Genomic DNA, 25,389 nt, shown 5'->3' with positions numbered 1-25,389 from the left:
TCTGAGAGCACAAAGGGCAGTGTAGCCCGGCCAGCTAACAACCCTGTAAGACGGGTCGACTCAGAGGTGAGGGTGTTATTTTTAAGAATTTCAGTCTTTGCTTTTGGCTGTAGATAGATGCAGTCTCTTACCCAGAAGTCTCTGTGCTTTTCAAAACAGAATACTAGCATTCTCCCTGCTTTCAGGGGCTTGCTATTCTGGGGCTTTTTACTATTATTGATTTTATACTCCACCTTTCAGACTTCACTTGTTGTCATAACATACAGAGCCCCAGAAAAGAGGCAAGCTCTTGCAGAAAACCTAAAGGCACTTAAATGGAGCACTGAGAATGTTAGGAGGAGGAGTTAGTGAAAACTCCTTAAGGGACCTCAGTGTGTGCCAGGCAACTAAGTGTGGCTGCGTTGGTGGCAGCATATATCATCCATTCACCATGCCTATTTCTATAGTGTGTGTTAAGGTGGAGTGGTGAAGGGAGATCATTGGAATAAAACTCAGGAGACTGAGTTATTGATTTCCACCCTGCTATTAGCTCTGTTATCTGGGACAAGGCTTTTGGCCTGGACAACTGGAAGAATGGAGTAGCTTTTAGCAAAAATGGGGAAGACTCATTGTAGATGGAGCAGGAGGATTTGAGGTAAAGATCAGGAGTTCAATTTTGAGTATGTTGAAATTAACATCCAAATAGAGATATTGAAGTAGGCAGTTGACTATATGAGTTTGGAATTTAGGAAAAAGGTCTGAGCTGGAAGTATAAATCTGAAATGTATGGCATAGGTGTGGTATTTAAAGCCGTGAGACTAGAAGAGATTACCAAAGGAGTAAGTGTAGACAGAGAAGAGGACCAAGGACTGAGTTGTGGAGCACTCCAATGTTAAAAGATCAGAGAGAGAAGAACCCATATACAGGCCAAACAAAAATGACTACAAGCTAAATTTGGTCCCTGGACTAGGCCAAGAGTTGGGAAATTTCATAGTTCAGAACTAGAAAAGACCACAGGGGACATCTATTTCAATCAAGAAATGGGAGACCTGGGTTCTAGTCCTGATTCAATGCCTAGGTGAATGAACTGGACAAATCACTTAACTTCTCTGGGTCTCCCTTTCCTATCTAGAAGGTAAGATAGCTAGACCAGATGATCTCCAAGGTTTAAACATTCACGATTCAGTACCCTCATTTTAAAGATGAAGAAACTGAAGCCCAGAGAAAGGAGATAAGTGACTTGTCCAACATCCTGCCATTAGGAACAGATCACAGGCTAGTGCGTCTTCTTCTATTCTGTTGTTTTAAACCCTACATGTGTATTAGAATCCGTGGGAGCTTTTAATAATACTGATTACTACGTCCCGAACCTAAAGTGTCTCATTTTGTTGGTGTGTTTTTGATACTCCTTGGGTACGTCTAATGTGCAGCCAGGGTTGAAAACCCTCTGCTGTACGTTAACAAGGCATGGCAGTGTCTTGCTAGCTGCTACACCTCTCTGTATCTTGACGTGTGTTTCCTACACAAAAACAATTCACTCAATTTGTTTTTCCTGAGGAAGATTAGCCCTGGGCTAGCATCTGTGCCCATCTTCCTCCACTTTATATGTTGGTTGCTGCCACAGCGTGGCTGGTGACTGGTGTATGTCTGTGCCTGAGATCTGAACTAGCGAACCCAGGCTGCTGAAGCGGAGCATGCCGAACTTAACCACTACAGCACAGGGCTGGCCCCTAAATTTTAAACCCTTTTAGTCACATAAACGTTGTTATAGGAGGATGGCTTTCTAGACCTTGTGAAACCAAAGCAGCAAGTATCAGCTTTTCCTGAACCTTGGTAATATGGTATGACCATAGCTTTCTTGAACTCCATCCTAGAAGGGAAATGTTGTGGAAAATCATGAAGCCATGGCCCGTGCGGGAGGAAGGAGGGAGGGATCGCTTACTCTTCCTCCCTATCTTTTTGGAAAAAATGATACAAGTTTTGTCCCCAAAGCGAACTTACAAGGTTAGTAAGCAGTACATCAGGCAGAGTACACAAATGCTGTTGCTTTTACCATATATATATAGCAGGCAGAGTCATGCTGTCCACCATAGCATCCTCAATGCTTAACAGTGGCTTCTCACCAAAGCTTTGCCACTTTGCACGCCAGTAGGATATAGGGTTTCTTGATTGAAACCCACATTCTCCATACACTACAACATTTGAATCTGTATTTGTGGGTGTGTATGTGTCAGTACGCATGTCTGCATGTGTATGTGTGGGGATATGTGTTTAAAACCATATTCTAGTGTTCACTTTCTCTGGGGAGCATATGTCTAGCAGAATGGCCATTTTGGACTAAGACAGGGCATAGACGTAGACTTTGGAGATATATTATTTATAGTCTTACCACACACACCTACCACTCTTGTAGTGCCAGCAAAATGGTTTTGCCATACACAATGCACCAGTAATTAACCTGGTAAATTTCCTTTGAGTGCCTCTTGTCTATTCCATACTTGTGTTTTTAGTGCTCTTTATAACTCTAAATCACTTTCTTAGTTTAGGAGCATAAAAATATATTGTGTATGACTTGATTTGCTCATAAAATTGTCATATTTGATATATTTAAAGATGCGAGGCCTGGGGGAGAAAAACAGAAAAATTCAGGGGAAAAACCAAGCAAGTCCTCCGAAAAAATTGTTTTTTTCCTCTGGGTCTTCATGCTCTCCTCCAGTCAGATGTGCAGCCCATAATAATGAACACAGGCTTGGAATACACTCTGAAATTGCTCTAGGGCGACTAGGGCTCAAGATAATTGTAATTTTTAAAAATAGGTTTCACCGTTGTTTGGAACCATCTACAATTCAATTTACTTTATCGCACAAGCCATGAATAATGCTGTGAGAGAAAATGGACGGGCTAGTGCTGCCAGCCTGGTTCAGCATTCCAGAAACATGCAGTTCTATGGATTCAACCAGTTGATAAGGACAGATTCAAATGGAGATGGAATTTCAGAATATGTAATCCTGGACACCAACTGGAAAGAATGGGAACTCCATAGCACTTACACTGTGGACATGGAAACGGAGCTGCTGCGGTTCAGAGGGACCCACATTCACTTCCCTGGTGGCAGGCCTCCTAGAGCAGATGCAAAGTGCTGGTTTGCAGAAGGGAAGATCTGCCGAGGAGGTAAGGAATGGAAAATCACTGGTAGTAACTTTGGCTCAGCTTGGGTTACGAGGGATCCTCTTTAGGGTAAGGCCATATTTTAATATTGGAACAATCATAGACTTGATCATTTGCACTCAGGTGACATAAACATCTTGGCACTCTGTGTAGTTAATTTAAAATAATAAGGACAATGAGAGGTACTTTGCAATCTTGAATAATCTCCACAATTTAAAAGTCACCCCCTAATTGTTTTTTTAAAGGATCCCACTCCCAAAGCGGTTACTCTAATAAGAGGAAGGCATGAGCCTTCTCCTTGGTCTTTTATAGGCTATGACCTGCAATTATTTCTCCTGCCAGCAAGATCCACTTGTCCTTCTCTTGATGTATCCAAATCCTGCAAATCAGGTCCCACCAGAAATACTGTATCTATACCCTCTCCTCTCTGAACGCCCATTGAACTAAAAGTCTGTACCTCACAGCTTAGCACAAAATTGCTTTTCAATTGTTTCTTGTGTATTGATTGTGTCTCCCTCTCCCAAATAGACTGCTCCTTGAGGGCAGGGACCGTAGCTAATAATTCTTGCGCTACCTGACGGTTTAACACAGTCCACATCCAATAAATACTTACAGTTTAATTGACTGACAGAACAGCTCTAGCTTGTGGAAGAGGCGAAGCTCCATCAAATCTCTGAGAGCCAGAGGGGAACTGTGGAAGAATCCATATTATTGCTATGCAAGTGTGCCCCACACCCTTCTAAAACCAAAGACATCTATTTGAAATGGACTTCTGTTTCTGTTTTGCTTTAATATGACATATCCAACTAACTAGTTCTTCACTTGTGTCATCATAGATTTCTCCCTTAAATCTTAGTAATCCATCCAAATATTTAGATTTTCCAAAGGCCAATTTACATCTTGATGGAAACACTAATTATCAAAACTAGACTCACCGATGAAGAACAAGTGCTGTTTTTCAGCCATGCCTCATGAGGTGTATGGGCTCAGGTGAATTCAAAAGGTCTTTTGTTTTTATAAAGGCAACATAATACTTACCCTTCACAGGTGAGATAACATTTTTATTCTCAAGAACTCTATTGCCATTCAACTTAAATTAAAGTACTCAAAGTTTTCCATTTGTGGACTTTTCTCTCCAAAGAAACACCCGGGTCAGCCTTAATTCGTGTGATTTGTTATTGTCAGAGTGGTGAGTGGTTTTGCTTCAGAACAGTGAAATTGCTTTCTGTGTCCATAAAGTCAACAAGACAGACTGTGCTGTAGAAAAATAGAATTAAGTTAGGTAGATGTGGCTTGATTTTAGCGTCACCAGAAAGCATGAGGAGTCCCTCTGTAGTGCCCTTTATTTACAGCCTCTCTTGATAATGCCATTCTTCCTCTTCCTCTTGCTCTCTGCAGGTATCGACCCTGCCTTTGCTGTGATGGTCTGCCTTGCTTTGCTTATAGCCCTGCTGTCTATTAATGGATTTGCTTACTTTATAAGGTACATTTTTTGTTCTTTTTGTGTATAAAATACAAGCCCATAATAGCCTTGTTAATATTGATTTCCAGGAAGTCATGTTTCAGTACAATTGCCTCATTACATGACCCGCTGATTTTCTTTTTTCCATAGTGATTTACCATCCCTACCGGCCCCATTTAGAGTGAAGTGTTTTCATGATGCCAAGAATAACTTCCTCAGCTGTGTTGTCAGTGTTGTTGCCTGTGAGTAGATCTGGCTCTCAACACTATCGTGAAATAAGAGAACTAGTACTTCAGGGTCTGTCTTTGCTCCTTTTTCCACTGGCAGAGTCCTATAGCTGCCTCCTTCCCCAAATGATATGGACTGGTAGAGAATGTAGTTGGGGTATTTTACACAAGTTCCAAGAATTAGGTAGACTTTGGCTAGGATCCAACATTTAGAAATAATGGTGCTAACTCACAGGATTGTAGTGGGGATTAAATAAAGTAAGGAAAGCACCTAGAACAATACGTGACTCATAGTAGGTACTCAACAAATGGTAAATCTCAACTTCCTCCCAGGCACATGGGACTCTCCTGCCGATTGTTGGTAGCCCAGGATCCTGCTTTGACACTCATGCCTTTTGCCCAGGGTATCATATTCCAGATTTTTACTGTCCTTTTTCCTTGGGCAAAAGTTATCCTAGCTAATCATCAACATCATCATTATCATCATGTCTTTGTCTTCCTCCCTCAGATCCCTTAATAGGTGACCAACTACTTTGATGAACTAATTCAGGATCAGGGATGAATGGCTTAAGATGGCTTAATATGACACCCCTGTCTTATAATCTTTACATTTTAACAGTCGGACCCCCCCCCCCCCGCCATATTAGGATGATTTGAGGAAAGTGAAAAAGGAAATCAACCATAACCCTCCCACTTTACGCTTCCCTCCCTGCAAACTACACCTTTGTTATCTCTTTGTAAGTGTGGTTCTGACAACAATATGACACAAATTTGGTAGGGTATGGAGTGGAGCTATTTTGGTGAGTTCCAAGAAAAACTGTCTAGAATGTATTAAGTAGCTATGTAAGTTTGGACAGGACACTAAAGTTTTCTTGGCCAGAATTTTCTCATTTGTAAAAGGAAGCAATTGGATTAGATGATCTTTAAAAGCCCTTCCAGCTCTGATAGTCTAATGAGTCTGTGAAATCCTGCATTGAAACTATAACAGGTGTTACTCTTAGTGTTTAATATGTTGGCATTGCTGTGAAAAACCACTATGATCCAATCTCCCCAGTATTAGAAACTTGTGAAAGCCACACAGAATAGTAGGTAGCTTATGAATTATTAAAACACACTTGATAAAGACATTAGTGCAAAAGAAGTTTTTCTTTTAATTTCTGTGACTGTGAAATATCCCAGCTCAGAATTTAATGTCAGAAAAATGTAATGTCTTTAGCTTCTGCCAATGAATGAACTATTTAATTAACATCATTAGATACTTAGTGAAAATAAATGCCATCCAATCAAAAAGCTCCCCCCTCTAGGGAGATTTGAGGAGTAATAGGCTCTGGCTGCCCAATGCCAAAACATCCCATGGCAAGGTGGAAAATGGACTCACTCAGATGCTTATTTTTCTTGTCAACCCTCTGCCCCTCCTCCAAATGACTGGTCTCACTAGTCTTTCCTGTGGAATGGACTGGTTCTTTTGGCTTGGAGTGAGCCCAATCTGCAATTCTTGGGAAGGGAAGGAAAAAAGAAAAAAGAATCCTGGGGGTGGGGGGTGAGGGGATTTGTTTGGAGCTTGTAGACTGAAGGGCAAAGAAGACTGGAGAGGAAAATGATTGGAGAGAGACATGATTAGAGAGGAAAATGATTGGAGAGGAAAATGAGTTTGAGACAATTGGTGCTTCAAGTGGTCACAGAAAACTCAGAAATGGGAGAGAGGCACATCATTTCCCAGAGTCACTTGGTCCTTGGTTCTTCAGCTAACAAAGCACAAAAGATGCCCTCTCTTAGCTGCTTTCCTCCCTCTCTGCCCACCATGGCTGCAATCAGAAGAGCTGAGCGGCTGATGAGTTTCTGTAATAGATGGTGATTACTTGCAGGAGAGTGACTCTCTGTTCCTTCCTTTTCTGTGTGTTTTGATTGTTTAAGTTTTTTCAGAAAGAAAGCCGTGCAAAGAACCCAACCACCCCAAAACAAAGGATTCTTTGAACTCCTTCTTTCTCCCTACTCCTAACCAGATTGCCTTGCCTTTCTATAAAGCTCTCCCATGCTTTGTAATACTAATGATGATAATGATAATAATGAGCCCTTATACTTTATAGTGCTTCATGCTTTTCAGAGCACTTTCACATACATTATCTCATTTGATTTTCAAAACAACTCTATAAAACGAGTAATGCAAGGACTATTATCCTGTCAGATAGAGGAGCACACTGGGACATGAAGAGGTTAAATTATTTATCCAAGGTCATCTGGCTAATTAATGACAGAATCTGCACCACAACCCAGGTCTCTGGATTAAGAGTCCAGCTCTCTTTCTATTAGAGTGTATTCTGTAGCATGATTATTTTTACAGGTGTGCCTGCTTTAAGACAATTCACTACCCATATGAAACAGATAAGTTAGGGAGTGATGCTTTTCTTTGCCAAAAGATTCATGTGCTCTACCCAAGAATTCGCTACAGGGCTCTTTTAATTTTCTCTGCAGGGCAGCAGCTCCCACAGTGATAAGGGACATATTTGTTGGCAGACAATTAGAAACACATTAATTGTTTGTTTACAAACCAGTGGAATCACTGAGAAAAACTGCCTGGGTTGCTGGTACTTAAAGCTACAGTGACATTGTAGACTTCTGAGAGCAAGTTGACAAAGCGTTTTGATTCAGCGGTTGTTTTCCCCACTCTAGCACTTGGCTTTTAATACATTCCACAGGGTGACCATTAAGGGGTTATGGAAAAAGTGAAGCCAAACTATAGCTGTTAGAGCCCCCAAGACAAAGCAGAACAAAACAACTGCACAGCCTAGTCCAAGGTTCCCTCCAGGTCCTCAGGTTGCCCGGTCAGTTCAACTGAGACGACCTACCTGGCTGTGTGGGTAGATATCACAAACTCCTATGTGTCTAGTAATTGGTTTGTAGGAAATAATTACATTCACTGCAAATTAATGGGCATGTTTGGAGAGAATCAGCTTTAAACTGTGTCTATGTAATGCTCAGACAAGAGACCAATTCAGTGAAAGAAAAAAAAAACCCAGTCAGCCCACTTGTTTGGAATCATGTAGACAAAGCAACCAACTGATTGAATTTCTCCACTTTTCAACCTGTTGCTTTGGCAACGCATAGATGCAACTTTGAAAGACAAGTGGTCTTGTGGGCAGAAATCTGGGCCCACAGCCAGGGACCAAGGATTCTAGTCCCAGCTCTGCCTCAGGCTAGAGAATCTCACACAATTAGTTTAATTTTGTTTTGTTTCTTTAACATGTTTTTGTGTCTATAAAATGGAGATTAATGATTCTTGGCCCTGGTATTATTAGAATATATACCATGGCATATGAGAAAGGGTGTTGAGTTCTTTAAAAGTGTTCAGAGGGGATCACCATTTTATTAATCTGAAATACCATCCCCATGCAGCACCCTCCTCCCTTTTGATGCCTCTTCAACAGCCTTTTCATTTTTTTCTTTTGGTCTTTGTAACTCTGCAAATTGTGAGGACCAGTGTTGCTGCCTCCCTTTGCTGTGGGTACTATGGTAAAGAACCATGTGTGGTTGTTCTCTCAGTTATCTTGTATATTTTTAAACTCTTCTTTCACAGGGCAAATTTACTTTAGGTTTGCAAAACATCCAGCCTCCTGTGACCCTCTGATTTTATGCTTGTTTCAGGCGTCGTATAAATAAAATCCAGTTGATTAAAGGACCCAATAGAATTCTGTTGACTTTGGATGATGTGACGTTTATCAATCCCCACTTTGGCAGCAAGGTAAGGAGCATCCCTTATTTTTGCTGTACTGTCCAATATGGTATCCACAAGCCACAAGTGACTACTGAGCACTTGACATGTGGCTAGTCTGAATTGGGATGTGCTGTAAGAGTAAAATACACACTGGTTTTAGAAGACTTAGTACAAAAACTTCTATCACAGGGCAAATATCTCATTAAATTTTAAAAAATATTAATTACATGTCAAAATGATAATACTTTGGATATATTGGATTAAATAAAATATATTATTAAAATTAACCTCACCTATTTCTTTTTATGTTTTTTACCATGACTATTAGAAAACTGAAAGTTACGTATGTGGCTTACGTTATGTCTCTATTGGATAGTGCTGTTTTAGAACAGTTTTCTGGCAGTGATACAGTTTATTTTCACCAATGGTGTAGCTTTGGCTTCATACAGCCCTTCTTTGTATATTTGGACTCAACATTTGATTGCTAGTTCCTCAAGGGCAGAGGTACCTCTTTTTTTTTTTAAATGTTAGCCCATAGCACCTGACATGGTGCTGATAGTATAATAGGAGCTCATAAAAGTTTAGTGAATGAATCAACTAGTGAAAGAGAGTTAAATCTCACCAGAGGTTCTGTTCCGTTTATTTTTGTGTTGTAATTGGTGATCTTCACTGAGTGTCTGCTACTATGTTCTAGCCCTGGGCCAGGCTTTGTGAGAGATAGCACGTAGTCTCTGTCTTCAAGGAGATTACAGTCAAGTCAGAGAGACAAATAATACCACACAAGAGAGTCAATAGATGCCATATTGCAGAAAAGACAGCAGAAATGTGGTAGAACTTCAGAGGAGACCGATTAATAGAGGAAGGCTTTTCAGAGACCCAGCACCAAAGGTGGGTCTTAAAGAAGGAAAGATAGGATTTGTCTAGGTTACAGGTCATGAGCTGGTAATCACTTTTGTTTGAACCTTATGGTTATAAAAAATAGTAGCCAGAATTTTGAGATTACACATAAAAATCCGGACTTCTGGATGTTCTTTAAAGGTTGGAAGATCTATCAACCTTGGGTATCATTGTAGCAATTGGCTGGATCTCAGTAGTAGTTTTGGAAGAGGTATGTTCTCTGCAATCTAACACAGTTCCAATCACTCTCTCTTGTCTTATACTCAGCCTATTTCATCACTTTATATTACCTGCCCGGCCCCTATAAGCATCCCGGGCAGAGAAAACAGCATAAACAAAAGCTTGGAAAAGAGAATGTGTGGGGAAGAGTTTCATCAAATGTAGCTGGTAATGGGAGTATGTGCCTCTTTACAGTCTATGTGGCCAAAATAAAGACATTAGCCTGCAAATTCTAGTATGGTGGTGGCAGAATGTAGGGAGAGGATGCAGACACATCATATTGTCCCCATGTGCTATTTATTTTTGCTACACGAGTGTACCGGATATGATAATTAATTATCTCTGTGACCAAATTGATCACTTGCCTAAATGTACTGAAAGTACTGCCAGGTGTCCTTTAAACTAGTTGGCTGGGTGGGAATGGATTTACATGGTAATACCGTGCGCAGTTGGATTCAAATAAAATGTTCAGCTGTTTGGTTTACTTCTCAATTACAACCAGAACTCTTACTTGTTTAAATCATCAGCTCCAATTGTAAGGTTGATATCATGTTCCTGGAAATGTATTACTGAATGCCAAAATTATCAGTGTGGCTGAAAGCTACATTCTACCCTCAGGCCATAAAAACTTATTGATGTTAGTCCCTATTTTTGAAGCCACCAGAGGACACTGAGACTCACGGTGGTGAAGTTTGTCTGGATTTGCCATACTCAATACGCCTTGTATAAAATTTCCCACCTCAATTAGGAAGGGTAGATACTGAAGTTCAAGCTCTAAAGTAATCCCAATGGATAACCCAATACTAAGAAAACAGGCATTCAATTCTGTGACAAAACATTGTATCCAGAAATGAGTGATCAGTATTAAAAGCAGGTGTCTGGAAGTCATTGTCCAAATGCAGCAATATATAGTAAAGTTTTGGTCAAAAGCAATAAACGTATTTTTAAAATTCCTACTTCTTTGGTGGTATCCATGTCAAAATGGCAGTTCATGTCAATTGCCTAAATGTTTTGGCTCTAAAGTGTCAAAACAATAAACATAGCTCAATTTTGGACTGAATTACACTTTTCTTTGTACAGGCCCTGCAATATTCCAGTAAAGTCTATAAGACCTTTACCTATGCCTTCTCTCCTCCTGAGACACAAATGGTATTTGGGTTTCACACCATTTCTCACAAGATCATCGTAAATAGTAGAATAGTACAACCTTCAGATGAACAAAGTGCCTAGGGTTTTAAAATCTTGCTTATGATGATAGATCTTTTCTTTCACTTGTGCATAAATTTTGAAATAATGAGAGTAGAAAAAGCCAGTCATCACCACTTTTCACCACATGAGTGAGAAAAATGAACAGCAATAGGGATTGATAACTTTATAGGGAATTTTCTTTTTCCTTTTTACTATTTTGGCCAAGGTGGAAAAGGATGGCATTACCCTAGGAGAACATAGGTCTTGGCCTCCAGATCCCTTTGGCATTTGGCTTGTATCAGGGGTTCTGATGGGGAAAGATAGGGAAAGCATACATTTTCCTTAATTGCTGTGTAGTCACAAACTTGCAGCTGGCTGTGTCTAATCAGTCAAGAAGCCAAGCCAAGAATTCCATCCAAATGGAATGTCTGAAAGTGTAAACTCTTGGTGAATACAAAATTAATTCAGTCTAGAAAAATTGGCAGGTCAGTAGAAGTCAGGTCAGGAAAGGAAGTTTTTAGAAGAAAGTGAAGCTGAAGCCCAAACGTATGTGGATTTTGGCAGATTCTCTTGCTTTCTCCTTTGCCCTTCACGGAGAGGTCTATATCTCAATATACAGATCTAGGTGCTCCTGCTGAGATATGAAAATAAAGAATGAAAGGGAAGTAGATTCCTTCTGGCCTTGCTCTGTTGAGGAGAGTTCAAGTTGATGCAAGGGTCAAGAAGAGGCAAGCTTTACATCTTGTCTGAATCTTGAGCTGTTGGGATTTCAACACATTAGGGGCTGAGTATAGTTTACTATTGCTTTGGAGCTTTGCAGCAGTCTTGTCTTGGTAGAATGAACTTAACTCAGGGCTAAATCAACTAGTGATCTTCAGTTCATTAAAGAGCATTGAGGGCAGAGTATGTGAAAGTACTTAAGATTAATTTTCATTGGCAAGCAAGAGTGAAACAAAGCATGATGTGGTAGAAAGAACACAAGACCAGGTATTGTAACATCTACATTCTTCTTCCAGTCCCTATATCCCCCTCTAGGTCTCTGTTTCCTCATTGTAAAATGAGAATGGAGTTGGGGGTGGGGGCTGACCTAGACAATACCAAGTGTAACTGCTAGCTCTGAATTGCTATAATTCTAACAAAGGCACATTTGGAGACATGAAGAAGAGTATGAGGAACCTGTTGATTTATTATTTCTTCATGTGAAATAAGTCTGCTGCTTCAGTTGAAGATAAAGATACTCAATTTTAAAGGTTAACACAGATTGCAGATAACTCTTCCTCTTGTCATTCAACTGTGCACTTCCAAGCCCTCTCTTACTAGATTTATGTGCACAAGTTAACAAATCAAGGAATAGGGAATTTGGCTTATTTAAGCATCAGACTCATGAATCATGGGCAGATGATCTATTCACTCTCTACCATCTTATTGCTTTCTGGGATAGCTTCTGCCCTTAATCTTGCCTGCGCAAAGAAGGGTGCCATTCAAGATGGTATAACAAAAAGAGCCAGGCCTGAAAGTCAGAAGGGTGGGGCTCTGTCCTGGTTCTGCTCTTGATTTTTTCAAAATGTTAGATTTTTATCTTTTTCTCATATTTGTCTATAAAATGAGGGTTCCAGATTGAATTATGTCTGGCGTTCTTTCTTGCCCCCAAAATCTATGATTCTAATCCTTCCTAAGAGATGGAAGTACCTTTAAACTTTTACCTTTCTTTTGTGGTCTATGGAGGTGAAGCATGGTACCAACCCTAGCCTAAAAGAAAAGTGTTAGGGGATAAGGAAAATTAATCAATCTCTTGTTTACAGAGTTCAGCTCATGTAGTTATTTTCTTAGGAATTAAAAAAAAAAAGAAAGATAAGCACAGTATCCATACCATAGCTCAATGCTCTGTCCTAAATCATGAGAATCTTTTTCACAATCTTTCTTTCCTAATCCTTTCACAGAGAGGAAGTCGTGCCAGTGTAAGCTTCCAGATCACCTCTGAGGTCCAAAGCGGGAGGTCTCCGAGGCTCTCCTTTTCTTCGGGGAGTCTAACTCCAGCTACCTATGAAAACTCCAACATAGCGATTTATGAGGTAGGTTATCCAACAGCTGTCCAATCTGCTGCTTTCTTGGGTTTTAAAATGAGGCAATGACTTAAGACTTAGTCTTTGGGCAGAAATTTTGAAGCTTTTGTTAAGTCTTTCCAGTTTTTTGTCTGTTATCCTCTTATGGACTTGTTTGCTTGACATTTCTGACGATGATTTTCCTCAGCAACTAATCTACTTATTTATAACTTCATTGACCTTTCAACTCCATGTATTTACTTTGCTTGTGGAAAAGAGTCCATGAGACCCAAACACTTAACCATATCACTCATTCCAGAAGATATAGATATAATAATAGAAGAAATGACTTTGAGTCAACTGTTTGTGATGGGATGTCTGGAGACATGTTTGGATAGAGTAGGGTTTGGTGAAAATCCTTACCTTCAAATTCTAGTTGTTCTTCATATACCTGTTCTCCTCTGAGATTATTGAAATCTCTTAAAAATTATTCATTTCTTTCTTTATCTCAGCTTGTATTGCCTCTTAGAGTAATAGGTTATCTTCTGCTGTGTAAAATAGAAATCTTTTTTATTTCACTTAAGTTTCTGTCTTTCAAGCTTTAAGAGGCCACCCCCGACCCCTTGTTCTAAGATACTGGAATTTGGCAACCAGAACAAATCTTGCATCAGTTGGAGAGATGAACTGTTTCTTCTCAGCAGGAAAGAGTTAAGCAGGGGGTAAAAGGGAAACTAGACTGCCTTTCTGTCCCTCCTCAGTGAGGCCTTCCCAGTGTGGTTCCCTTGTTTTGTTTGAAGATATTCCCAAACACTCTCAACTTCAATAGTAACTACAAAGAAAGTTCAAAACAGGACAGAATGAGTCTTTAGATTGTCCACCACATTGGATTTTCCAAGTGATTGCTCTCCTCCATTGGATAAATAATTGACAGGGGTCTAAAACACCAAGATTGGCATGGTATATATTTGCTCAGTGTACTTGAGTGCATTGACTTAAATTTGTGGTAGGAAACCTCTGGATCTTGCCTTGGACTTAATTTAATCAAAGAGAAGATTTGCTTCAAATGTAAACTTGAAGTATTGGGGAATTGACAGCTCTACTCTCTTAAAGACCAAGGATAAGATAATCACATAGCTTTTGAGTGTCAGATGGAATGGGCTGATGACTTTATAAATGTATTGACACTTCTAAGATTCTGAAGTAAATCTCAATAACCTAAGGCAGTCTCTTGGCTTTTCATTTGTAAGATGAGAGGGTGAACTAAATTCTTAATCTTGGCTGCTCATTAGAATCTCCGTGGGAATCTTAAAAAAATAACTATGCCCAGGTTCCATCCTTAATAACTGCTTCAGTTGGTATGGGGAGAGCCGAGGCATTGGTATTTTTTAAGTTCCCCTATATGTGCAGCCAGGGTTGAGAATTGCTGGACTAAGAGAACTCTAAGGCGTCTTCTGGCTTGGAGGTGCTATGATTCTCTGATTCTGTGGAAGAATTTATGTGTTGAGTTATGGTATGTTTTATTTGGTGGAGTTGGAAGGTTATAGTGTAGAATTGAGAAGGGGAAAAATAAACGTCTGTATATTACTGGCCTTTAAGAAGCTGTCAGATATTTCTTCATTTTGGAAAGAGGCAGAGAGTTGAGTTAGTTCCCATAATGACTGCTGGTCAGTCAGATCATGAGTATTTCTGAACTGTGTAGGCCAAAGGGGGCCTTTATCCACACAAAAGGAGGGTGTTAGTGAGAATAATACCACACTGTGAAGTCAAGATTAGGCTGATGGCAGGACGCAAAGGAAGACAGCTGAAACTAGGAAACTGCTTGGCTAGGGCTGAAGAGGACTCTGGGACAGAGTATAAGCTAACTGAATCAACAGATCAACCAAAGATGTCCAGTGTGCCTTCTGAAATGGCCCTCTATTAGGAGTGTTTTAAAGAAGATTCGTTATCTAGTTTCTGTGTAAAATAAATCAAATTTTCGTAAGAATTATTATTGGAAGATCTGGAAGTTCTAGATAATGTGCCTGGAGTAGCAGACACCTAATAGCAAAGGAAAGGCTTCTCTAGGATGTGCCGTAACATTGTACTACACTGAGACAAATGCACTCTTTGTACACACAGATGCAGAACCTTTGGAACTGCACAGGAAAATCAGCCCTTATTTCATAGATCCTCTTTGAGATGTGAAGGGTGAGCCAGATGATAAGACTGCTGGGGAGAAAGAGCTGTGAATGGCAGATGCAGTGGGAACATGTCATGATCTACTCTGATAACCTCAGTCTGAGGGAGAGTGGGCGGTAGTGCAGCGCTGACACGCTCAGCGAGAACCCACTGAACTCATCCTCCCTCTTCGTTCCCTGACTCCTTCTGCCTCTCAACTCTCCCTGTGTTTTTCTCTTTGTCTCATTTCTCTCTCTCCCCCTGCACACCCTCCATTTCATCTCCCTTTCCCAGAGGATTTTTTTCTGTTTTCCCACCTTCTTCTATATCCCTTATAACTCTCTTTCCACCTCTTTCCTTTCCACCAACCATCTTCTCTCTCTCATCACCGAATCAGATTGTTACAGCTGAAAAGGACCTAAGAAGGTATCTAAGTTGTCCAGCTCTGATAGTGAGGCAACTGAGGTTCAGGCCAATTCAGTGGGTGCCCTAAGACCACCCCCGATTCTGAGGCAGAGCCAGGTCTAGGACATGGTTCTCTGGACTCTTAGTTAATACAGCAGTGGCCTTAGTGCAAAGCTGAAGGACTTTAAATTACTTCTAAAAACTTTAGTGGATAGAGTTTGATGTTTCTTCCTCTTAATTAAAAAGTGAATGATGAGTGAAGTATTTTATCATTCTTTTCCTTAAAAGAAGAAACAAAACAAATAGTGCATGTGTGGTGAAGATAAAACCTGCCCATTTCCTCCCTTTTCCTCATTATTCAAGAAGTAGGACACACACAGACTCAATAAAAATTTGCTTATAAAGTTTGTGAGAATTATTTAAATCTTAAAACAAACACACACAAATTTCCCAAACCAAAGAAAGCCCATGAGAGGAAAGAGCAACAAAGTGGGAGATGGAAGACCTTGGTTCTGTTACTACCTAGCCTTCTTCCCTCGGGCAAGGCATTTAATCTCTTCAGGCTTCCGTTTCTTTATCAAAACATGAAGGGATTGGACTAGGGATACCTAAGACCCTTTCCAGCTCTCAAATTTGGTGATTTGGCAGGAAGAAAGCTCTGCTTAACTACCTGTAAAAGTTAATAAGCCAGAGAGAAGGCTAACCCATGTCTGTAATAGGGCTGACTTCAGGAAGAAGGTATCAGATACTGGGTATAGGCAGTCAGGGCTGCCAGTACTGATGTTCAGGTTGTGCACTGCACAAGGGCACCACATCTAAGAGGGTACTATTCACATTGTAGATATATACTAACTTATGTGAGAGTGGAGCAGGCGTGGGCAAAGAGATTCTGGCCTACCAGCCTAGTTCTGGAACAAAGTGAGGGGGGACCTTCTCATATCTGTATTTATACCAGCACACCCAACTATGCACATACATGGTCACTAGTCACTGATAAACATATGTGTACCTGGCTATGTGCTACCTTGGCTATGCCCCAGGAGTTTCTTGAGATTACTCCTTTCTCCTGCCTAATATTCTAGGAGGCCCAATTTCAGCTTCTCACATCCACCTCTACAGCCTGACTCCAAACCTGAAAAAGAGGCTTCATCTGGCAGGCAGGGCTTGGTGGTGTGCAGAGTGTCCATGCTGCTAGTGGGGTGTGTTCCCTGGTGTCTGGAGGATGTTTGAGTGAATGAGATCGCGGTACATGCATGCATGTATACGACCGAGCCTGCTACCCAACAGCACAGGGCTGCCACAGGTTGTAAAATAATATTATCACATAATTAATTGTTTTCACTTGAGGGAAAGCACCTCTTCTAATTAGCACAAAGGTGTCATAGAGGCTAACAGTGACCACGGGCTGAGTAATATAGTTGTAAAGGTGCTGGAAATGCTTTATGACCCACCAGTATATTCCACACGTTGGCTGATTTTGTAAATTCCCAATTAGAGTTTTATTCTTTCAGCTTACAGTTTAGCCTTTGATCCCTCTAAAGGGCAAAGAACTCTGAAGGCTAAAACTTCAAGCTCACGTCAGGTCCTCATGACTTCTACGATTAAGTAAGTAAGTGTGGGGTGGGACCTAAGAATTGGCCTTTCTAACCAGTTCCCAGGTGACTATGATGCAGCTGGTCCAGGGCCACACTCAGAGAATTGCTGGGCAAGAGACCAGGAAGGCTGCTTTTGGTGCTTTGACCGTTCCGCTGCATGTAGGTGTTGATGCTGGACTACCCTTCTGTTCTCTGTGGGCATTGAGCCTGGCTGGCATGGTTTCGTTCAGCTGCTGAAGGCCTCTGAGAGCCATTCCCTAGTTAAAGGGTATTGAGCTCCTTGGCTAGAAGATGCCCTCTAATACAAAGTGCGGCTGAGTAACTCAGACACCTGCAGCTCCCATTACTAGCTTTTGCCTCTGGCAGATCTCCAGATGCAGTGCCACATCTGGATATATTCCTTAATAATAAGAGTGGTTACACTCTCTTATGCTCGGAATTTGACTCCACAGAGCTCTCTGCTTTATTATCTCTACTTGATGACAAATTGGTGCAGCCTGAAATGGAATCTCCAGGCTATAGGTAATAGATGTGAAAGCACTTTGGAGAGTAGACAGTGCTGTGCAAATGTAAGGTATTATTATTATTGTGGAGAAAAAGGAATCTATATTTGTATTGCTTTTTTAAAATTTGTGTTAGACAGAAAATAAATAGGGCTTGATGGCTGATGAATCCTTGAGGCTATCCGTGTAGAAAAAAATTATCTATCAGACATGGGTGTTAAAGTGAAGACAATAAAATAATTGTTGTTTTTGACTTGACAGCAGCCTTAGAAATAGCTGTTTTGTACTTAAAAAGTCAGAAATAGACTCCTAAAAGAGTCTAGATTACTCATATTACTATGGTAGTACATTTGTACATCCAAATAAAAAATATTTAATCTACACTTAAGCCAATCAGTTTATGATTAAAGCATAAGAGTCCCCTCAAATGGCCTGTCCCACAAGAGAAAAATGGACCAAGGTAAATGCAGGAAACATTTGCTGCCCTGCATCTCCTGCCCTACATCTCTTGCTACAGATGCCTCAAGGCAGTGAGAATTGCAACCACCAACCATCACCATTAATCGCAGGGAACCTGGTGCTCAGCTATGAATAAGCGAAATGACCTAGCGCTTTCTACAGTTAGTTAAAGGAGTCGTTGCAGAGAGCAGTATCATTCCTTTTCTGGGGTCTGCATACCTACGATTGTTTCCCTGTCTTTAGTTAATTGGAATTTTTAACTTTGACTTCTCTGTATGACCTCATTTTTAGGCCAGAGTACAGACTGTCCGTGGGGTGGAGGGTGAGAGAGGAGGTACAAAGCCTGTTTGGGTTGATGATCTAACTATAAACCCTTCACATGGAAGGGGCATTGCTCTAAAGCTGTTGGCAACTCAGTCTCATCACCATTCTTTACCTTTTCTTTCTAGGGTGATTGGGTGTGGCTGAAAAAGTTCCCCTCTGGAGATTTTGGAGACATTAAGTCCATCAAATCAAGTGCAAGTGATATGTTTGAAATGGTATGAGAAACCTTCTTTTATATACGTTCCTGCTAAACCAACCCTTTCTCCAAAGTAACTAACAGCAGCTGTAAGGAAGACCCCTTAACAAATCAGTGCAGGGAAACTGCAGGGTGGCTACTGGCTTGATGTGATCATATGATCCAATGGTAAAAGGAGGGGCTCTGGAATCACAGAGACATGGAGGACTCAATTCCCAGCTCCACCACTTCACAGTCATATTAACTTACGCAAGTCACCTAAACTCCCTGAGCCTCACTTTCCTTATTTGTAAAAGGAATATATTACTCTCTACTGCCCAGAGTTGGGATGAGAAGTAAAAGATTTAATATATGTAAATCATCTTGCACATTTCCTGACATATAGCTTCTTTGTAAAATGGCAGCTATTATGATTATTATTAAGTACACATCCCATAGTCTTTCAAAATCTCCAGTTTTCAGAACTGGAAAAGTCATCTGATAAGTTCTATCTACATAAGAAAAATGATGATTTCTTTAATCCCACCAATTATGTTCAAAGAGTCCTTTGGTGGTTTGTTTAAGGAAACAGCCTGTAGATAAGGCAGGGATGATGAGGATTCCTCCCAAACCGTTTAAAATCTTGGCTCCTCCTTGAGCTTTGAGTCCAGAAAAGATTTGTGGAGACTGTCTCTGGTTCCTTCAGACTCATGAGAGTGGGATTTTTATAAGGCAATGATCTATATCTTCACATTTATGTAGCAGGCAAATTCAAATCAATCCAACAGGTTTAAATGAGGCACCCGCTACATCCAGAGTGCCGTACAAGCAAGAAAACTAGGGAAATGGGAAAATGGAGGACATGTGGCCCATGAGGGACAGGATGTGCCCCAAGGGTCAGAATGAAATATTATGATTTGGTATTTTCCCTTACATGTGGTTTTGATGCCTGGAGCTGAAGGGAAAATAATGACAGATGAATGCAGAAGGGGGCCGAAGGTCAGAGCTAGAATAGGCAATTCCACACTGGTTTGATGATCCAGGATGCTAAACATGGAGCTAGATCCAAAGCATGGAGCCAAACAGGGCCAAACCTGGGGGAGCTGAGAAACTACAAGTATGGAAGTAAGAAGATAGGTATTGACCCTAGGTAGAGTGTATCTATGCTCTCTATTTTTGGGCAATTTTTAATTTTGATATAATTTCAAACTTACAGAAAAGCTGAAAGAATAATTCAAGGAATTCCTGTATACCCTACCTAGATTTAGCAATTGTTTGCATTTTGCCTAGTTGCTGTTCATTATCTATTTATAAATTTATGTATATTCTTTTTTCTGAACCATTTAAAAGTAAGGTCTAGACATCATGCCCTTTTACCTCTAAATACTTCAGTGTATATTTCCTAAAAACAAAGATATTTTTGTATATAACTATAAGTAGCAAAATAATAAAATTTAACGTTAAAAAAATAATATTATCTGAACTACTGTCCATATTTTAATTTTATCAATGGTCATACTACATTAAAGCTAATTTTCCCCCAGGCCAGTTTCCATCCAGGTTCACACATCGTAGTTGGTTATCATGTCTCTTTAGTTGTCTTTAATCTGGAACTGTTTCTCAGCCTTTGTTTTCCTTCGCCTTGATATTTTTTGAATAATTCAGATCAGTTATTTAGTAGAGGTTCCCTCAGTTTGAGTTTGTTCCGTAATCCTCATGGTTACCTTTAGGTAATGCATCTTCAGCCAGAATATTACAGAAGTGATGTAGTGTCCTTTTCAGTGCTTTTTATCAGGAGGCACACAATGTCCATTGTCCCATTATTGGTGATGTTAACTTTGATCACTTGGTTTACATGGTGTCTACCAGATTTTCCTATTGTAGAGTGACTGTTTTTTCCCCCATTGTGATTAACACATAATTTGTAGAGAGACACTTTGAGTCTGTGTAAATGTCTTGTTTTTCATCAAACTTTTGTCCACTAATTTTAGCATTCATTGATGATTTTCTAACTCTAGGATTCTTTCTATGTTTATAGGTTGGCATCATATTGTAAGCAAGAGCCTTACTTTCTCTACCATTTATTTATTCATATATTTATATCAGTGTGCATGTATGGGTTTTCATTTTATTCAATTTCTATTATCTACGTATCTATGTATCTATCTATGTATCTATCTATCTATCTACCATCTGTCATCTATGTAAAACTGGGGTGTCATATTAATACTTACAATTGTAATTGAATGCCACAGAATTCATTCTGTCCTTTTCCCTTTCCATATTTGTAACTCCTTTCTCCAACAGGGAGAAACCTGGCTCCCATTATTCTCATGACATCTTTTCATGTGTCCACTTACTGACTTGCCTGGCCATGACAGGTGCAGATAGTAACTCAACACTAGGGAGAAGGCCAGAGTTTTCCAGAATTTACCATGTGAAAGGCCCTCATTCCTTACTAGTGCTTTTATGAAGCAGGAGGTGGATCAGATCATGCTGTCACTGTGAGTTCAACACCGCCTTGACTACGTATGTGCCTTCACATCTTAAAAAGTTGGGACTGGGTACTAGGGGACACACTGGAAATCAGATCTTGGTGAACCAGGCATAGAAGGAAGCCCTGCACAATGGGAGGATATTCTTGAAAGGCAAACAGCTGGAGTGGGAAAGGCCAAAGGGCTGATGAGTTTCAACATCTTTTAGGGTCCCAACTTCTGCAAAAGTACATGCTGGAAAATCAGGCATTGTATCTCCCAGTCTCATGTTCTTCCCCATCATTTGAAACAGATTGGCATACTCCCTGTACCATCTAATACCTCGGCTACTTTGTTCCTTGCCATATAAACACTAATCATCTTCTCTTCATTCTGTCTTGACCATCCACTGCTACCACTATACCTTGGGCTTTGTCATCATCTAGAATTGGTACTGAGAATGCTTCTCCTCCAAAGTCATAGATTCAAACATCACACGCTCTGACTATAGCCTCCTTTTCTTTCAACTGTGCCATTACGTCTGGTCTTCTAGTCTATTGATCTCTACTTTCTTCCAACCCACATGCCCCTCTTTTATCTTCTTTTGTGTCCATCTTAGATTCCATAATCCACCATTTGAACACATTTTTATTTCTCTCTTTTCGGTCAGAGACACCTACAAAACTCAAATTCTGGATGATCCTAACTCTTAACTTTCTTTGTGCCTGCACTCGAATGGCCAAGTATTGTGGCAGAAAGTCATGCAACAAGGTATATTCTTTCTGTTATAAATTTGTTTCTTATCTTAAATGTCCCTTAACACTGTCCTTTAAGTCTATTATAAGTTATATAAGTCATTGGTAATATTTATTATATAAGCCATTGGTTAATTCATTTTCTACAACCCATGCTTCAAAGCTTCTCCATTCTCCTTAAACTTCCAATGTACTTCTTTTCCTCTATTTTTACTATTATCATCCTGGTCCAAGCCACCATCATCTCCTACTAGAGCTACTGCAATTGTCTTTTTTAAAAAGAGAGAATTTATTTTTTAGAGCAGTTTTAGGTTTACAGCAAAATTGAGCAGAAAATACAGAGAATTCCCATATACCCCCTGCCCCCACACATGCACACCCTCCCCTACTATCAACATCCCAAACCAGAGTGGTACATTTGTTTTAATCAATGACTCTACACTGACACATCATCATTACCCAAAGTCCATAATTTACATTAGGGTTCACTCTTGGTGGTGTATGTACATCCTATGGGTTTTGACAAATATATAATGATATGTGTCTACCATTATAGTAACATACAGAATACAGTCATGCACCACATCACAATGTTTTGGTTAATGACAAACTGCATATACGATGGTGGTCCCGTAGATTCGTACCACAGAGCCTAGGTGTGTAGTAGACTATACCATCTAGGTTTGTGTAAGCACATGTTACGATGTTCGCGCAGTGACGAAATTGCCTAGTGACACATTTCTCAGAACTTAACCCCATTGTTAAGTGATGCACGACTGTAGTTTCAATGCCCTAAAAATCCTCTGTGCCCTATGTATTCATATCTCCCTCCTCCTAGCTACTGGCCACCACTGGCAACTGTCCTTTAACTACTCTACCCACATCCACTTTTACTACACTCAAACCTTTTCTTCACATTGCAGTCAGAGTGGTCTTTTCAAAGTTGAATCTGATCTTGTCAGAGCTGATTCCAATTTGGGCCATTGTGAGTAAAACTGCTATGAATATGCCTTTCATAAGTCTTTTTATGGACACATATTTTAATTTCTCTTGGGTAAATACCTAGGAGTGGAATTTCCATGTTAAAATATACATTTAACTTTATAAGATACTATCAAAGCTTTTCACATTTTAATTTCCTGCATGCAAGTTATGAAAGGTCCCTTTGCTCTATATCATCATCAATATTTGATATTGTTAGTCTTTACAGTTTTAGTCATTCTAGTGGGTTTATGGGGGTATCTAATTGTGTGGAGTATTTTTATTTTTAATTATGATAAAAAGATAATGCAAAATTTACCATCTCCAAGTGTACAGTTCAGTAGTGTGAAGTATACGGTATTCTCATTATTTTGCAACAGATTGTCGCAACTTTTTCATCTTGCACGACTGAAACTCTGTACCCATTAAATAACAACTCCCTTTTCGCACCCTCTCTTCAACAACTCCTGGTAACCACCATTCTACTTTCTGTTTCTATGAATTTGACTACTTTAGACACCATATATAAATGGAATCATATTGTATTTGTCTTTTGGCTTATTGACTGGCTCATTTCACTAGGCATAATGTCTTCAAGTTTCACCGATGTAGTAGCATGTGACTGAATTCCCTTCCTTTTTAAGGCTGAATAATATTTCATTGTATGTTATTCATTCATTTCTCAATGGACATTTGGGTTGCTTCCCCCTCCTGGCTATTGTGAATAGTGCTGCTATGAATATGAGTATACAAATATTGTTCTCAGACGCTGCTTTCAATTCTTTGCATGTATACCCAGGAAGATTGCTGGATCATATAGTAGTTCTATTTTTAATTTTTGATGGAAACTCCATGCTGTTTTCTATAGTGGTTGTGCAATTTTACAATCCCACCAAGAATGCACAAGATTTCCAATCTCTCTAAATCCTTGCCAACACTTGTTATTTTCTATTATTTTTTTGATAGTAGCCACCCTAGTGAGGGCGAGGTGATATCTCATTGTGGTTTTGATTTGCATTTCTCTGATGATTAGAGATGTTGAGCATCTTTTCATAGGCAACTATAAACATTTCTGTACAAGTATTTTTGTGAACGTGTGTTTTCACTTCTCTTGGGTAAATACCCAGGAACAGACTAAGTGAGTCATAGAGTAGATGTGAATGTAACTTTTTATGAAATATCCAAACAGTTCTTCAAATAGGTTATAACATTTTACACTCCTATCAGAAATGTATGAATGTTCCAGTTGCTCTAAATTCTCAGCAACACTTGTCTTTTTGATATTTGCCTTTCTGGTATGTATGAAATAGTACCTTATTGTGGTTTTAATTTGCATTTTCCTGACGACAAAGTTGTTAAGCACTTTCTCATGTCTTTAGAATTCATTTCTATGTTTTATCTTGTGAATTGCAAATTTTTGAATTGTAGACATTCTTTCTTATGTTCCTGGTTATAAGCCTTTGGTCAGATTTATATTTTTACAATATTTTTTCTGACTCTGTGGCTGGTTTATTTTCTTCATGGTATCTTTTGATGAGCAAATTTATTAACGTCGATGAAGTCCAATTTACGATTTTATTTTATTTTATCTGGGGTCCAGAAATCCTTCCCTATTCCAAGACTCTGAATTTAAGACTATGATCCATCATGAAATAGTTTTTGTGTGTGAACTTAGATAGTGATCAAGGTTAATTTTTTTTCTGTAGAAATATCCAGTGTTCCAGTAATAATTGTTTAAAGAAAGCTTTCCTTTGTCCATGAATTAACTTATCCATTTGATGAAAAATTAACTGACTATATATATGTGTGGATATAATTTTGGACTCTCTACTCTGTTTCACTAACTCATTAGTGTACCCTACTGCCAGTATCACACTGTCTTGGTTCTCATAGCTCTAGAGTAAATCCTGAAGTCAAGTAATGTAAACTCCTCCAACTTGTTCTTTTTCAAGATTATTTTGGATAGGGTAGTTCATTTTAGTTTTCAATAAATTTTAGAATCAGCTTATCTATTACTTCAATAAAGCCTTCTGGAATTTTAGATGAGAGTTGTATGAATTTATAAATCAATTTAGGGAAAATGGACATCTTAACAATATTGAATCTTCCAATTCATTAATGTGGTATAGATCTTCATTTATTTAAGTTTTCTTTAATTTTTCTCATCAATATTTTGATACTATTACACAATATTGAGCAGAAATGGTAAAAGAAGACATCCTTCCCTTGCTCTTGGTTCTAGAGGAAAAGGATTTAATGTTTTATTATTGGGCTTGATGTTACCTGAAGGTTTTTTCACACATGTCCCTTCTATTTCTGATTTTCTATGAATTGTCATTTTTTAATCTTGAAAAGGCTTTTGTATATTCTTTGATTGCCTTCAAAAGTTTATTGTTAGATTTCAGGAGTTTCACTATGATGTGTCTAGGTGTAGTTTTCTTTGTATTTAACCTGTTTGAGATTCACTGAGCTTCTTGGATCTTTAAGTTGATCTTTGAATTTGGAGTTCGAGTGTGACGTTCCTAGCTTCTTTGTGTTTATCCTGTTTGGAGTTCAACGAGTTTTCTGGATTTTTAAGTTGACATTTTTCAACAAATTCAAGAAGTTTTGAGCCACCCTTTCTTAATTTGTTTTCTTCCACATTCTCTCTCATATCCTTCTGGAACT

General features: G+C 39.4%; 1 protein-coding gene across 1 annotated transcript in view; it reads left to right on the top strand.

Moving 5' to 3' along the window:
- Positions 1 to 25,389, top strand: part of GUCY2F (guanylate cyclase 2F, retinal) — an 85,010-nt gene that overhangs the window by 18,663 nt on the left and 40,958 nt on the right. The window contains exons 3-7 of the mRNA XM_008538994.2: positions 2,796 to 3,150; positions 4,546 to 4,630; positions 8,479 to 8,575; positions 12,793 to 12,924; positions 18,463 to 18,552. Coding sequence (XP_008537216.1) covers positions 2,796 to 3,150; positions 4,546 to 4,630; positions 8,479 to 8,575; positions 12,793 to 12,924; positions 18,463 to 18,552 — 759 coding nt within the window. The remainder of the gene's footprint in view (positions 1 to 2,795; positions 3,151 to 4,545; positions 4,631 to 8,478; positions 8,576 to 12,792; positions 12,925 to 18,462; positions 18,553 to 25,389) is intronic.

Source organism: Equus przewalskii, chromosome X (genome assembly GCF_037783145.1).
Source record: "Equus przewalskii isolate Varuska chromosome X, EquPr2, whole genome shotgun sequence".
Taxonomy (NCBI): Eukaryota; Metazoa; Chordata; class Mammalia; order Perissodactyla; family Equidae; genus Equus; species Equus przewalskii.
The sequence above is the reverse complement of the archived record's forward strand: the minus strand, read 5'-3'. Positions and strand labels throughout refer to the sequence as shown.